We start from the raw sequence: 16,766 nt of genomic DNA on the forward strand, positions 1-16,766 counted from the left end.
CATATATATACATATATACACCCACACACATATATATACATATATACACCCACACACATATATATACATATATACACCCGAGTGTCTGGAACTTGCGGCCTCAGATTAGATACTTTCACAAAAATCGATCACTGACCTTCGGCCTAACGATGCTCCTAAGTATGAGCGTCCTTATGTTCGATCATGGTGTTCGTTATGTACAGTCCATGACTAGCACAGGAGTCTAGCAACTAACTGCCCAGGTTTAGAACAGGGGGCCGCTCCTCCCAATCCCGCCTCTCCAGGTGTCTCTGTCATTGCCCAAGTGTGCGTTGAAGTCCTCCACCAAGACAATGGTGTCCCCCACCAGAGCCCTGTAGAGGACTCCATTCAGGCACTCCAAGAAGGCCAAATACGCCTGTTGCTGTTTGGTGCATATGCACAAACAACAGTCAGAGTTTTCACCAGCGAGTTGGGGGTGTTTTTGTGGTTGCTCCTCCTCGGTTACGCGGGCTGTGATCACCGCCAAGATGAAACAAAAAATGCAGAGATCGTCCTCTGATCATCAGGCTTCGTGTAATGCTTGCGTTTTGTCATAGTTTGTGCTATCTGAATGTAAAAAGGATAAAGAGCTGAAGTTGTTTATGTGAAATTTCCCTGCAAAAATGAGTTTGCGCGTGGTCAGTTTCCCACCAAGTCTCGCGCTAAAACATGATGAGATCACGTGACTCTGTATAGGGGCTCTGTGAGAGTACAGAACCTCAGCGCAGTTATTCCATTGTCTGGGGAGAACCCATTTTGACAGAAATTTGACATATGATGGAAGACGAGCACCCACGCAGATGTTCATGTATGCGTGTGTGCGTGCAAACCAACAGATGTTCAAGTCTGTGTGCCTGCGTTGTTACGGCGTAAATGAAAAGATGTTCATTTCTACAGCAGAGCAACAACGTGAACAGGAAACAGAAATGTGCTGTGAGCTGATCTAAAACAACTTACTGTAGGTTTCTGTTAAACCATTCTGTCACTTTGGGAAATGTGCCACATAGAAAGTAAACCACACAAGGTCAGCGCTTCTGAAGAAATGCCATAATGTGTTTTTTTTTACTGGAAGACCACACATTTGAATGAAGATGGACCTTTTTTCCCCTCTCTATTTGTAAGAAACCTTATTTAGACTTATTTGAAAGTACAAAGACAGCTCTTTTAACAAGAACAAGAAAATTAACGGTGAGTTTATTTTATAAATGTACTTTTATCAAAATTGGAGCAACTTTAACTTTTGACCCCTGTACAAACTGAAATTGACCTTTGTCACCATTCTTGCTGTTTTTACCCCATAACATTTAGTCACACATAGTCCACACTATACCTTTTTGGAATGTTTATGATCAGACAAGTAATGTGGTGTAGTTTTCATTTTGACTGGAGCCTTTTTAAATGTTGACCCCTGTCTAATTCTTCAATTGACTCCTACATGGCCACCTATTGAAAATTAAAGTGATCAGTCAGTTTTTTCAAAAGAGTAACATCTAAAAGGTGTATCTGTGCCAAATCTGGTACTTGTATCTCCACTGTTTCAGTTATCTGCTGCACTAACCTTATGTACAGATGTTTGGGTTTTCAGTAGTTTTCTCTGGGATAATCCCAGTTCCTGCCTGCATCCATCTCTTTTCTTTAGCTTTTAGCAATTTCTTTTTAAAATACAAATATTGCTTATACTGAAAGGTACTAAATTAATTTATTCACTTTTCATTTCATGTAAATAGAGGGGATGACGCTAGGAAAATCGTTGCTTATCTGTCTAGACCCTGGCTTAAATATTATCAAAAGTACATTAATGCCAACATTTATTATGTATAATGCAAGTGATAAAAAAAAAAAATCTTCTTACCTCCCTTTTTGTTTTCCCAAGAGTTAAATGCTCATTTGTATGCTAATGGCGTTAGCATTGTTAGCAGTTTTGGTAGCTTCACCCATTAGCGCCACTTAATGTATGCCAACTACAAAAATACGCAGCTCATAACTTTTAATGTCCACAACAAAGTAAACCGTTAGGAGAACCACCGTACAGTCCCCAAAAATATGATTTAATAAACAAATTCAAACCAAAAGTAACCCTTCTTCTTCGTTGGATTTTATTGGCGGCTTGCAAATCAACATGGAGCACTACTGCCACCTACTGTTTGGGCATGGAACATGTATAGATTCTGGCGTATATTGTCAAAAAATAACCCGGAAACATTCACCATGAAAGTAAAAACAGTTTTCTGGGAATTCCCAGAAAACTTTCATTACTGTAAAAGAAAACAACCACAGAAAAATAAATTTAGAATTTTACACATCCAGACTTTCAATTAATGAAAAAAAAAAAAGTTCTGTCAAGTTGGATGATGTAAATTATGTCAGTCCCAAATTTCACTCTTACCATCAGCTTGTGGACCGGAGTTGCTGGTTGGATGTGATCTTCCACAGTCATCAGCAGCAGTTTCTCTTTTCAGTTTTCTGGGTTCAGTCAGATTGGTGGTGAGAGGCTCCACTTTTGTGCTCTCATCTTTTTGGCTTTGATGAAGCTGTGATGACTGTGGTTTTTCTTCACCTTCACTCTTCACAGAGACAACAGTGAAATTAAAATCTTAATCACATCCCTCTCCCAAAGCACAGGAAGCTGCTTTCTCTCCTAACTTACCCAAAGTTCCTCTTTAATCTTTGGAGGCTCTGAGTCATTTTGGTCCAGACTCTGATTCCATTCCTGCCGCTCAGGGAGAAGGTCTTCTTTACTCAACAACAGCTGCTGCATATCTGAAAAAAATAAATTAAATGGGTAAAACTGTGAACAACATTCAAATTGCATGGCCTTTGGGATTTATTAAAGATTTAAATCACCCAATCTTCTTTGGCACCACTATAATCTTATTCATTAGCCTTTAAAAATGTGATAAAGAAAAAATGAAATAAATAGTTCCCCATGATGGAAAAATTTAAACGAAAATGGTCTTGAGCTATGTTTGGCAGCAACCCATTCAGTCTATGATAACGACCATAGTGACATTACAGATCATGTGGGGGCTTCCTTCGATTTGTGTGAGGGATGCTGGGAAGCACATGGTGATAGCCAATCAGAGTACAGGGGCACGGTGATGTCAGCTGGGTCCTCTTCCCAACAAAATAAACCAAGATGGCGTAAAACACGTAAAATAACTATAAGAAATACTTCTAAATCTAAAAGCACTGTTTTTGAAACCAGATAACACCTCTGAAGTGATTTACAAGACATAGTTAGCTAGCTCTGCATCAGGACTGAAGGAGGCAAACCTCCACTGAACTTTTCCCTCCGTCTAAAAGGACCAAGTCGGCTTTTTTGTTTTAAATTCCGTGGAATAGCCCTTCAAACAAAAAACAGTGCCAACAAAGCACTCGGAGCGATTCAAGATACCCGCAAAGGATTGCATGGAAGGGCTAAACTTTATCCCATCTTTGAAACCACTGAGAAGTACAAGCAGTGGACTCGAGTCGTGCTTGCGATCGACCAAATTTTTCCCACAAACATGTCAAGAAGGACAAATATATCTATTCCAAGCACTATGTTGGTGAAGCTGGGTCAAGTATTGAGCACCCGGAGCTTTGGGCCTTATTCCAGCCTTGTTTCTCCCTAAGCAAGTATGTTTTAAACGGGGCTGATGCTACATGTCTAAAAGAGTGGCTATTATTTTGGTATTTTCTCTAGAGTTGTCAGTGGTATAGTGCTCGTAGCGATAGACATCGCATCAATTAGTGCACCTGAATCACTCGCGCTTCATATGCAAATAGCTACTATGTTGTTAAAGGACATTTTAAAGCGATACATAATATCGTGAAACCGTGATATTTTTGCCCACGGTTATCATACCATCCAAATTTCATATCGGCCCATGTCTACTGCAGACAGCATTAAAAAGAAAAAGTATTCACTATGGAATTTGTCAGTTTTGGGAAATTTGAAATGGCGTACAGCTTTCATTATCTGTGTGTTATCTGACTACAACATGTAAATGTACTGAGGAATTCAAGTCTGGTCTGCGAGCATGTGCTGGTGTTTTATGTTGCTGCACCCACCATATGACAAAACTGTACAGGGTCCTGGTTGGCACCTAACCAGACAAATCAACACTCCATCACCACATCTGAAAGTAGCCATCTAAGTGATACGTGGGCACGTCTTTGTCCTTTTCAATCCCTGAGTCACCTGCACTCTATATGATGTTCAGGGAAGTTCTCCACATGGCTGTAGTGTCGTAGGTGGTGTTACCTCACAAAGTTTCTCATCTGATTCTTTCCATGGAACCATTAATTTCACAAAGTCAAGCATTGGCATCCAGGAATCCTCTGAAAACAATCCACACTTGAAACACACTTTTACCTTCTTTATTCTTCATTTCTTATTGACATGGTGTTGAGTCTATATTAACAGAAGCTGTCCAAGTTAGATGTGCTGCGACCTAGTGTGTAAATATTCATGTGTCACCACGCTGCATTCTCTGAAAAGGTTTGACATTCCCTGCTATATGTAATCACGTCATTCCCCAGTTTTGTTTATCTGGTGTGTTTAAGGTGATTAATGGTGTTAATGGTTCACAGACAGCACAGTTTTCTTCTATGAAGCTGCAGAATGTACATACGTAATACACAAGCAAACAGACTCCTCACGATCCCACTCCACAAGATCCTCAGGTCTGCCCTCTGCCTGTTCTATGAATCTGAATAACTTTTTCTTAATTTTGTTGCATGCATGTAGTCTTTTCCTAAACAGAATTTCTTGCGGTGGTTTCCTGGTTAACATTGATAGCGGTGTTGGACTGTGCGTGTTGACGAGTTGCCCGAATGAGAAGCAAGTTTTTATCTACAAGGTGGCAGCATAAATAACATTAATCAGGCAGCCTGCATTACTCCAACATTAAATAACAGGCATAAATTTGATGTGGAGCTCGCTGAAAAAAAAAAAAAAACCCCAAGAGGCAAAAATCCATCATCGTATAAACTGGGTACTTGCACTCACCGGACAAAAGCAAAAGTCCCAAAGTTTTTGTAGATTTTTTCCATATTAGATTTTGTATAATAGATTTTTGTTGACATCGAGCAAAACATCCCCTCCCATCACCATGTATTTCCATTAAAAACCCCTCACATGTACCAGACAGAGCAGTCTGGACGTTTCTAGTCGAAGTTCAGCACTGACATTCGCTGATTCGAGGAAAGTGGTACAGTATTTCCTTGATTAAAAGCCAAGCCGTTTATTTTTTTGCAAACCGTTCTCAGACACGGTGCCTAAACGAGGCAGGCCTTTATTCAAGGCTGGCGATTAACAAAATACTGCTTGCTGCCTACACTGTAATATGACATTACGTTTCACACACATCCCTGGGTGTGACGAACCAAACATAACCGCTTTAGATCAGAGCCCTCTGCATGGCTGCAAACACTCTGCGTAGCCCCATCGAAATGACTGAGTGTGACTGTTCAATTTTCCACTTTCACTCCTTCCTCTCCTGTCATATTTTAAAAGATTTTGCAGTTCGCACACTGAATACATTTCAATCAAAGATCAAACATAAAAGTCTGCAAATATGACCAACTTTACAACAGTGTAAAAACTACAAGACTCGCCAATGACCTGCAATTCATGGATGGAAAATACACATACTGTAACACTGGTTTGGAGGTTGATGAATATATAAAGTGGAGCTCATTGAAGGACAAACTGATCCAGAAAAAAAAAACAAAAAACAAAACACGGTTCCCATCAACACAACGGAGAACTTTAAAAGGGTCACGTGCACGCTGACATCATTGCATTGCCACGGAGTTACGGAGTTGTAGAAGCATAAACCAGGCTTTCCTTGTTTAAATGTCTAACCTTAAATAGAGGCCTGCCTCATTTAATTGCTGGGTTAAAACTTTGTCTTAAAAAAATAAATAAATGGCTGCCTTAAATAAGCGCCGGTCGTGTTTAAAGGCCGGATCACTTATATTATCCACCAGATGCCTCTACCTGGCTGATTGTCCATGTGAGCAGTTGCAGGTCAATACATGGGTACATGACAAGTGTGAGCCTCCTGCTCCAGTGTATTTGCTGGCGTACAATATACCAGTAATTTGACTCCTGAGGGACCAACTCCTTCTCCTAATGATGGTAGAAAAAGGAAGTACAATTCCTACACTATTGAAACAAAGTTGCAAGCTGTTGTGTTTGCCAAAAAATACAGCAAGTTAGGTAGTTTACAATGAATTAATTATTTTCTTTAAATGAAGCAAAGGAAGCACAAAGTTATTTCTTCAGCCTTGGGAAAGAAACTGCTATAAATATTACTCATTAAGCCTTTTTTGATCATGTTCTGGTAACTTTTGCTATCGCAATTTAGGGTTGTTTATTGCATCATACATGTATTTAATCGCCTACCACATGGTTCATATATTTTTTTTTTCACTGTATAAAACGGGATGGTTTCGTTCACATCTGCATATTATCTGTAGTGTACACAATATAACAACATACATCAGAGTTCCCCTCTCAAAATGAAATGGCCCATTTTAAAATTTAAAAGGAATTTGAAACCTGAAAATCCATGTATCGATATATTATTATGACGTGTTCTGACAAGAAGCAGCCTTATGTCACTTCAAGATGGACCCCAAACCCATTTGGGAATGGTGCAAGCAAAAGGACCGCTTGCAGGCAACAAAGAGGCAAGTATCACTGGCTGGACACACAGCTGCTCTGCTAGCCAGCAAAGTAGACCTGAGTACACTAGATGGGCTGGAATTTAGTGCCACAGCTGAACCAGACACTGAAGATGACTTTAACAAAGACGGCTGTGGAGGACGATGAGGTTGAGACATTCATATGAATTAAACATATTATTTTAGACTGTTTTGAATGTTTATAGGCCCATTTCATTCTTTATTTTATCACTGCTTTGCATGTTTACCAAACAATCAGAACTTTTGGAGTTAATATGGTATACTTTTGCTCCACAAAGTTTACCTTCTTTAAATTAGGCTTTGTGTACAATTTTTTAGCTTCAGGTGGGATAAAAAAAAGAATTAGCATTATATGTGCATGAAAAAGGATTACATTAGGTCAAGTCACACTTTTTTCTAAGTCTACTGCAAAGTGGTACCTTGAAATCCTAAGATAAAACAGCATGCCATGGTGTCAGTTGCAGTGGAATGATGGCAGGTAGCACAATGGTATGGTGTTGATTTAGCACTGCATTATTTCTTACCATCCCATTATAAGAAATTGAGAATGTCTAGCTAGACGCTACATGACAGATCAAAAGCGGTCGTCTTTGGCTTGCCACAGCCAGGGATATGTGTGAAACTTATAAATTACAGTGGCGCAGTAAGCAGCATTTGTCCCAGCATGTGTCCGAATGGGATAATGGTTACTCTGTGTGCTCATTAATTGGGAAGCCAAGCAACACATTCCTCCATTTTCTCAATCTTTTTTTTTTAAAGTCCAGATTGAAGTGTTCACAATGGAGCAGTTATAAAATAAATCCACAACAGTTTCTGGAGAAGCAAGAGTCAAACTACAATTCAGATCAATGTCTTACTTATTATTAACATACATTTGATCTGGATAGAATCCTGGAGCCTATCCCATCAGTCATCGGGCATGAAGCAGGGGTGCACCCTCTACAGGACAGCGGTCCCTCTGAGTCATTTCTTCATGACTGATGTAAAAGTCCAAGATATAAGCAGAGTCTGTTCATGCATCCATCCCATGACTTATCTGAAGACTGGATGTAAAAGTGATGTTTATGTGTTATACTAAAGGGTGAACGTACTTATTCACACCATCATTTTGGCTTTCAGATTTTTATTTCTTTTAATTCATGACAGAGAAATTACTCTTTACTGTGAGCTTAAAGTGCATAATTTTAGAAATTTTAATACAAAAAGCCTGTTTTTTTTAATGTCCTAAAAATTTCCAAATACAACCCCAATTCCAATGAAGTTGGGATGTTGTGTGAAATGTAAATAAAAACCAAATACAATGATTTGCAAATCCTTTTCAACCTATTTTCAATTGAATACACCACAAAGACTGTATTCTGTTTTTATTTACATTTTACACAACGTCCCAACTTCACTGGAATTGGGGTTGTATATAAATAAATGGTAACCAGTGCACTGTACTTCAAGTTATGACACACTATGAATCATCATATTTATGCAGTAGTGTACTGTAATATTGACAGTACATTATCAAATAGTTGGCTGTGTAACAGAAAAAGTAAGTCCTATACAGGCTATGAGTCCTGTTGGTGCCAGTGCTCATCTCTGGATTCAGTTGTCAAGTGGATGAGTCTACAACTCCCCCTGGACAGGATAGAGTCCGACACAGGCTACTTCCTTAGCTGAGGCCAGTACCCATTTACAGCTGGGTGGACTGAGACAATGCAGATTAAGTGTCTTGTCCAAGAACACAGAGAGCATGAGCGAGAATCAAACCCAGGTCTACATATTGGCAGACCAGCTCCTTATCTATTCAGCTCCATTCTCTAGAATACGTACCACATAAAAGTAAAAATGCTAATAATTCTAACTTATTAATTTAGCCCACTCAGCACACCCTTTTGGGATCTTGCAATCCCATTGGAAAAGTGTGCAGGACGTATGGTGGACTGTAAAGACAATGTTACATGTTTACTTCTGTACTGTAGTGCAACAGCTAAGAGAATATTTAGAGCAAAATCGTGCAAATGGTGATACAAGCACCAAAGTTGGCATACATACTCCTTAGACATTACTCTTTTGAAAAAAACAACTGGCCACTTGAATTTTCAGTAGGCGGCCAGGTAGGGGTCAGTTGAAGAATTACACAGGGGTCAAAATTTAAAAATGCTCCAATCATGTTGAAAGCTACGCCACATTATTTGTCTGATCGTAAAGATTCCAAAAAGATATAGTTTGGACTATCTATGACTGACTGATCAGGAGTTATGGGGTAAAAACAGCAAAAATGGTGACAAAGGTCAGTTTCAGTTTGTACAGGGGTCAAAAGTTAAAATTCCTTCAATTTTGGTAAAAAGTGATGCAAATTATTGGTTGACCTAATAGGATTAATAAATGGAATAGTTTTGACTGTGTTGAATGTCATAGAATCCATTGGATTCTATGACGTGACATATGATACCCTGTAACATGATAACGAAGCATGATACATGGTCCAAACTATTCCTTTTTAAAACCCTGTTAACTCAACTAATAATGTGCATCACTTTTTACCAAAACTGGAGCAACTTTAACTTTTGACCCCTGTACAAACTGAAACTGACCTTTGTCACCATTTTTGCTGTTTTTACCCCATAACTCCTGATCAGTCAGTCATAGATAGTCCAAACTATATCTTTTTGGAATCTTTACGATCAGACAAATAATGTGGTGTAGTTTTCAAAATGATTTCACCATTTTTAATTTTGACCTCTGTGTAATTCTTCAATTGATCCCTATCTGGCCGCCTATTGAAAATTCAAGTGGCCAGTCGGTTTTTTTCAAAAGAGTAATGTCTAAGGAGTATTTGTGCCACTTTGGTGCTTGTATCACCATTTGCACGATTGTTTCAGTTATCTGCTGCACTACTGGGCAAATTTACTGTTTCCACTTTTGCATCTCACACATACCATTTTGACAACCAGCCACAGAACATTGTGGAACTGGCATGCTGTTTTGAAACTGCTTAAAGGACACGCCGCACCAAAATCATAATTTAGATTTAGGCTGTTAGTGACCATCCGATGATCCACCGGGATTACTTTGTGCACTTCCATTACTGGTTTCAAAGTATACGGCATTTGCAGCAAACAGCTACAGAGAAGTCCGAAAAAGTACTCGTGAGTACTCGGGTGTTTCTGACAAGTGATGTAGCTACTGGAAGTGTTCCAGCGTGTGCTTCAATGGAATGTAGTTGCTAACGTTAAGAACGTAGACATGGATTCATTCCAGAGTTGCCATAAGTGTGATGTCGTGTTATGACGACTCATTTTTAAGTGAAAACGGTTTCATTTGTACTACAGCGTCCCCGCGAGGGGAGGGTCCGGCATGCTTCAAACATTCGTGAGCTGCAGCTTAGCATGGCGGGTGAAGAGCTAATTCAGCCAGCACCGTCTTTGCTGAAGGCAAATTTTTGGGCGCATTTTGGATTTTATTATTTGCTGTGTAAGGAGCTTGACATGACTTATGCAGTGTGCAAAATCTGCATAAGTACTTTGGAAACACTTAAAATCCGCAAGCCCACATGCTACGCCATCACCCGGAGCTAAAAGAAGCAGAGCAGCGGTCTCTGCCGACTACTGACCAGCGCACACTCCATCACTTCGCTAAACTGCCAGCAACTCTGAACGAGCAAAGCAGATAAGTAAATTTACATCTTTAGAATCACTTGATTAACCGTGTAAAGCTGAATTTTCTTAAACATTTTTTAAGTAATATAACTATTTCTCAAAGCTCTTTGAATCAAAAATCGATTCTGAATCGAATCGTCACGCCAAGAATCGGAATTGAATTGAATCGTGAGTTGTTGTAAGCTTCACATCCCTATGGACCATACACTCGAGTAAAGCGGCATTGTTTAGTAAAGTGGGTAACTTTGAGCTTTGACGGGAAGATATGACATGGTCACAGTGCATGCGTGTTGATAATACTGATTTGACTTTTTGCACAGTCTGCAAAATGAAGCTAAGAGTTCTTCAGTATCAAGTATTGATAAAATTGTGACAGCATGTTGTGTTTTGACTGTGTATGCCAGCACTGTACTTGATGAAAAGAGAAATAAGTAAAGTCACAGATTTGTCAAAAGAGATTAAACACAGGAATAAAACACTAAAGAAGTAGTAATTTTGTGGATTCTATCACAAACTTTTATCAATGCAATGAAGAACGAGCATGAGTGGACTTTTCTCTGTAACGATCCAAGTCCGCCCTCTCCGTGTCATTAATGTTATAATGTGCCATATTCTCACCGATTCTTGTCAAAAACGCGCAGAAATGCAATGAAAAGGATGACGACAGCAAATCGCGACGTTCGCCCCAGAAGCATAATGGTAGCCATTTGTTTACGTCGCTGAAATCATACGGTGCCCGGATGTTCGACTTCGTGGATAATTACATTTTTTACTAGAATTTCGAATTTTTGCGGTGTTGGTCGAAAATATAGTTTAGTAAACACACCTGCTTTGTATCAGCGAGATTCGGCCTTGAAAACAGCATCCAGCACTTTGACTCGTTTCTTCTCTTCTTTTTCTTCTGCGACGTTGTTTTTCTTTTGTTACTCAAACATCGCTCCGTTAGCAGTAGTTAGCCACTCTTTCAACAAACTCCTCAGCTGTTGGACATTCTGCGCTGACTTCGCCGTTTCTTCTTCTTCTGGTTTATTGTCGATTTTGCGACTCTTGAGTTCTTTACGAAACATATTCGAGATTTATAGACTGACGTTTGATCGATTTTCATTGAACGAGCTGCAGCATCCAAAGCTAACAGAAAATTGTCGTCGTCGTCGTCTTCTTCTTCTTCTTCTAATAGATTCCGGCAGGCTATACGCTGGCGTAGCATAATGCTGCCCCCCACAGGTAATAGTTAAATACTTTATCTCATGTTAGACTCTCAAATAGAGGTTGGTGGAATGGAGTAACTTAATCACAGCTTTGTCCACTAAATGCGAGTAACTGCCCTCAGAAAAAATTGACCTAAAAGAAAACTCAGTCAATCCACAGTCTGACAAATCTTTAAACAATTTCCGCCTATCACTAGAATACATAGGACAGCACATTAAAACACGATGAACATTTTCCAACTGACCACACTGACACAACCCATCTGGATGTTTTCCAATCACTTTTAAATATGCTGCCAACCCACAATGCCCCACTCTCAATCTAATCAATTTGACTTGATCCTTATGACAGGATGAGGAGAGGAGTCTCTTATTTTTAATCGAAGGCTGACACATAAAATAGTGCCTCCCTACCGACTCACTCTCCCACTGCTTTTGCCACTTCTGATCACTCAACTCTTTAAAAATACTATAACAATCAACCTTTCCCAAAGGGATATTAACATCAACTTTATTTTTCAGAAGGGACTCTTTGGCCAATGAATCTGCAATCTCATTACCTATAATGCCAGAGTGCCCAGGAATCCAAGTGAAGGTTACACAACAGCCAGCTGACTCAGCGCGATGGAGGCAAGACAGAATCTCTAGCACGAGGTCAGGACGAGCTCCTCCTGAGGCTCCGCCCATCAAAGCTTGCAATGCAGCTGCAGAATCAGAATAAATACGACACTCAGAAGGTCTGTTACTTTGTACCCACTCTAACGCCCACCATATGGCTGACAGTTCCGTTGAACATACAGAAGAGCAATTAGTAACATGGGTACTCTGCCTTATCTGATTATTCATAACATAAACCCCAAAGCCTGCCCTACCAGAGCTTGGATCTCTAGACCCATCTGTAAAAAATGTGACACATAGTAACTGTATTCTGAGATATAAACTGATTTACTAGATTGCTGGCTACAGTCTTATTCAGCCCCAGAAGGTCCAACTCAACATCTGGTACAGGCAAAACCCAAAATGGAATAGGAGACCACACTGGCCCTATCACCTTATTTCCCTGGACAGCCCTTTTAGCGACCTGCCGGACATCAAAAAGGAAATTAGATTTATCCTTCTTTTTAGTAAATTCATAACTCTCTTCCAATAAACACTTTGCGGATGTTATGCGCAAGTCCTGACAGCCTGGCCCAGTACTGAAGACCCAACTTCTCTCTCCTAATACTCAAAGGGGTCTCTCCCATTTCGACTAACAGTGCTGGGATAGGAGTAGTTCTAAAGGCACCACTACAAATTTCTTCTTCTTCTTCTTCTTCTATGGCGTTTAACGGCAGCCAGCATCCGCATTGTTGCATTGCTGCTGCCTTCTGCATCAGTCCGTTATAGCAGTACTAAATCCTCTCGATGAGTCCAGTGTCTTTTAAGTATTAAAAAAAACAACAACAAATCCCCCTCCCAATTGAACCTATCTTTAAAATACTAACTATACATGAGCTCATGCTGCACGGTTTACAGATTATTCATAGACAAGATCATTCATAGACATACCATGGACCATTCTATAAAGAACCATTCATTGTTTAATATGTAACAGACAGAGGTGGGGACGAAGTCACCATCAAGTCACTCTCAAGTCATGAATCAGCAAGTCCCAAATCAAGTCTCAGGTCATAATGACCACCAATTGATTGCAAGCTGACTTGAGACTTGTAGACTGATGACTTGACAGTGACTTTGTCTCACCTCTGAGATAACCAAAACCAAAATATAGCACTTTATTAAAATACAGCACTTTATTACTCATAATTAGTCTCTGGATAAACAATTAGGTGTTCACATTTTACTGATGTTCTGTTGGTATATCTTGAAAGATGAGTTGGGATTTCCTGTGTAGGTCATTGTTGGGGAGAGGTTTGTTGCTGATAGTCTGTTTCAACAATTGCTGTGCAGAGCAGAATAGTTGTGACAGGGCAGTAGTTAAGGCTTTGATGTTATGGTTTCTCATGCTGCAGATCCAGATCTTCACACTTACTTTGACACATTTGTTCAGTAAATTATTTTAATTATATACACTGGGGCAAATAAGTATATGATCCACTGTCGATTTTGCAAGTTTTCCCACCTACAAAGAATGGAGAGGTCTATAAATTTTATCATAGGTACACTTCAACTGTGAAAGACAGAATCTTAAAAAAAAAACAAAAAACAAAAAACAGAAAATCACATTGTATGATTTTTAAATAATTCATGTGCATTTTATTGCATGAAATAAGTATTTGATCCACTAGAAAAACAGATCTTAATATTTGGTACATAAACCTTTGTTTGCAGTTACACAGCTCAGACGTTTCCTGTAGTTCTTGACCAAGTTTGCACACTGCAGCAGGGATTTGGTCCAACTCCTCCATACAGATCTTCTCCAGATCTTTCAGGTTTGGAGTTTCAGCTCCCTCCAAAGATTTTCTATTGAGTTCAGATCTGGAGACTGGGCCGGCCACGCCAGGACCTTGAAATGCTTCTTATGGAGCCCCTCCTTAGTTTCCCTGGCTGTGTGTTTGGGGTCATTGTCATGCTGGAAGATCCAGCCATGACCCATCTTCAATGCTCTTATTGAGGGAAGGAGGTTGTTTGCTAAAATCTCTCGATACATGGCCCCATCCATCCTCCTTTCAATACAGTGCAGTCGTCCTGTCCCTTTAGCAGATAAGCACCCCCAAAAATTATGTTTCCACACCCATGCTTCACGGTTGGGACGTGTTCTTGGGGTTGTTGTCATCCTCCAAACACAGTGAGTGGAGTTGATGCCAAAAAGCTCTATTTTGGTCTCATCTGACCACATAACCATCTCCCATGCTTCCTCTAGATCATCAAGATGGTCACTGGTGAACTTCAAACAGGCCTGGACATGTGCTGGTGAGAGCGGGGGGACCTTGCTGCCCTGCAGGATTTAAACCATGACAGCATCATGTGTTACTAATGTAATCTTTGTGACTGTGGTTCCCAGCTCTCTTCAGGTCATTGACCAGGTCCTCCTGTGTTGTTCTGGACTTAGAATCATCCTTACCCACGAGGTGAGATCTTGCACGGAGCCCAAAACCGGGAAAGACTGACAGTCATCTTGTGTTTTTTTCCATTTTCTAAGAAGTCACGCCAACAGTTGCTGCCATTCTCACCAAGCTGCTTGTTGTCCTGTAGCCCATCCCAGCCTTGTGCAGGTCATACAGTTTTGTCCCTGGTGTCCTTAGCAGGGCCCGTATATAGGAATATGAAAGGGGGGGTTCAAATCCTTGAGTGGGGGTCCACTGGGCCGCAGTGCCCCTAGTGGGGTCGAGGGGCATGCCCTTGTGGGGGGCTCAGGGGGGCAAAGCCCCCCAAAGCAGAAGCTTTTTGAGGATTTCGAGGGGTAAAAAGCTACATAAATTTCATTTGAAACCCAAAATGTGTCATTTTAGGAAATACATTTTTATATACAAATAGTCCTTGCTTGGGATTGGATCAGTTGCCATAAGAACACCCAGGAAGAACCAAGATAACATTAATGCAACTTATAACTGCCTTTCGGTTGCGAATGACGCAACCGACAGCGTGAAAAAACTCACGCATGCACACGAAGGTTCAAGCTTGGGCTGATGCAAGGGCACATGATTCAAATCCATATGGTTTTTGCAAAAAAATAAAAAGGTCGGATAGTTTCTAACAGACCTCGTATTTAGCGTTATTAATATTCGCGTTACATTATGAATATGTACATATATGTACGTTATGTATTAAAATAACGGTATTCAATTTGGCGACCTTGTTTAACCTCGCGAAATTCGCATAATAAATCCCACGCGAATATTGCACCTTTACAGTATTGCAACAGGAGGAGAAGCTCCCTTTATTTCTCAGCTTATACATACAAACATGTTTTTACAAACCAGACAAGTGTAATTGTGTGTCTACATGGGCATTTACAAGCTACTAATCTGTTGGATATCAGAGGAGGATAGGGACCAGGGAGCAAAAATTCTCAACCCCCGTGGGAAAAGTTTATCTAGCATTTTCCCCTTTCATCACTTAAGGGATTACTCTGGCAGAGGAAATTGAAACTTGAAGGTGTGTGATAATAGCTGTGTAACAGTTAGTGCTTGTTGCTTATTATCAATGAAAAGAAAATACATACGTTGATATCCAGATCAGAAAAAAAATCAGAAGAATTCTCGGGGGTGGGGGGGTTCGGTTGAACCCCCTGAACCCCCTCTATATACGGGCATGCTTAGACAGCTCTTTGGTCTTGATCATGGTGGATAGGTTGGAGTATGATTGATTGAGTGTGTGAACAGGTGTCTTTTATACAGGTAACGAGTTTAAACAGGTGCCATTAATACTGGTAAAGAGTGCAGAATAAGAGGGCTTCTTAAAGAAAAAAACTAACAGGTCTGTGAGAGACAGAATTCTTGCTGGTTGGTAGGTGATCAAATACTTATTCATGCAATAAATGCAAATTAATTATTTAAAAAATCAGACAATGTAATTTTCAGAATTTGTTTTTTTTTAGATTCTGTCTCTCCAGTTGAAGTGTACCTACGATAAAACTTACAGACCTCTCCATTCTTTGTAGGTGGGAAAACTTGCAAAATCGACAGTGGATCAAATACTTAATTGCCCCACTGTAGTTCTGGTGTCTATGAATGGTCTTTTTATATGTCTATGAATTTTGCACATTGTGTCCTGCTGCACTGTCTCTGGCTCTGACATTCCAAACAGAGTCCATCCTGATGCTTTCCTAGGAGGAAAAGAGTACTGTTCAAGAAAGTATGACCAATTTTCAGTCGACCAATAGTGACTTCATCCTTTCTTTTCCACCCTCTTCTACACTGAATCTGTCACCTCTGCTAGCTATGTAAATACAGTACATCCATAAAGTATTCACAGTGCTTCACTTTTTCCACATTTTATTATGTTACAGCCTTATTCTAAAATGGATGAATTAATTATTTTTCCCTCAAAAATTCTGCACACAATATCCCATAATGACAATGTAAAAAATGTTTGGATTTTTGTTTTTGTTTGTTTAGTTTTTTTTTTGTTTGTTTTTGTTTTGTTTTTTTTAGATTTTTTGTAAATTAATTAAAAAACAAACAAAGAATGAAATGTACATAAAGTATTCACAACCTTGCAATGAATTTCAAAATTGAGTTCAAGTGCA

At 39.8% G+C, this 16,766-nt stretch overlaps 1 protein-coding gene and 1 pseudogene across 1 annotated transcript in view; one reads left to right on the top strand and one right to left on the bottom strand.

Moving 5' to 3' along the window:
- Positions 1–11,499, bottom strand: part of LOC117530491 (gastrula zinc finger protein XlCGF57.1-like) — a 65,958-nt gene extending 54,459 nt beyond the window's left edge. The window contains exons 1-2 of the mRNA XM_034193405.1: positions 11,194–11,499; positions 2,681–2,781 (exon numbers count right to left, since the gene is read on the bottom strand). Coding sequence (XP_034049296.1) covers positions 2,681–2,779 — 99 coding nt within the window. The 5' untranslated portion in view covers positions 2,780–2,781; positions 11,194–11,499. The remainder of the gene's footprint in view (positions 1–2,680; positions 2,782–11,193) is intronic.
- The window catches only part of LOC117530490, a 187,936-nt pseudogene that overhangs the window by 85,003 nt on the left and 86,167 nt on the right, over positions 1–16,766 (top strand).

The sequence above is a fragment of the Thalassophryne amazonica genome, chromosome 18, assembly GCF_902500255.1.
Source record: "Thalassophryne amazonica chromosome 18, fThaAma1.1, whole genome shotgun sequence".
NCBI classification, from domain to species: Eukaryota; Metazoa; Chordata; class Actinopteri; order Batrachoidiformes; family Batrachoididae; genus Thalassophryne; species Thalassophryne amazonica.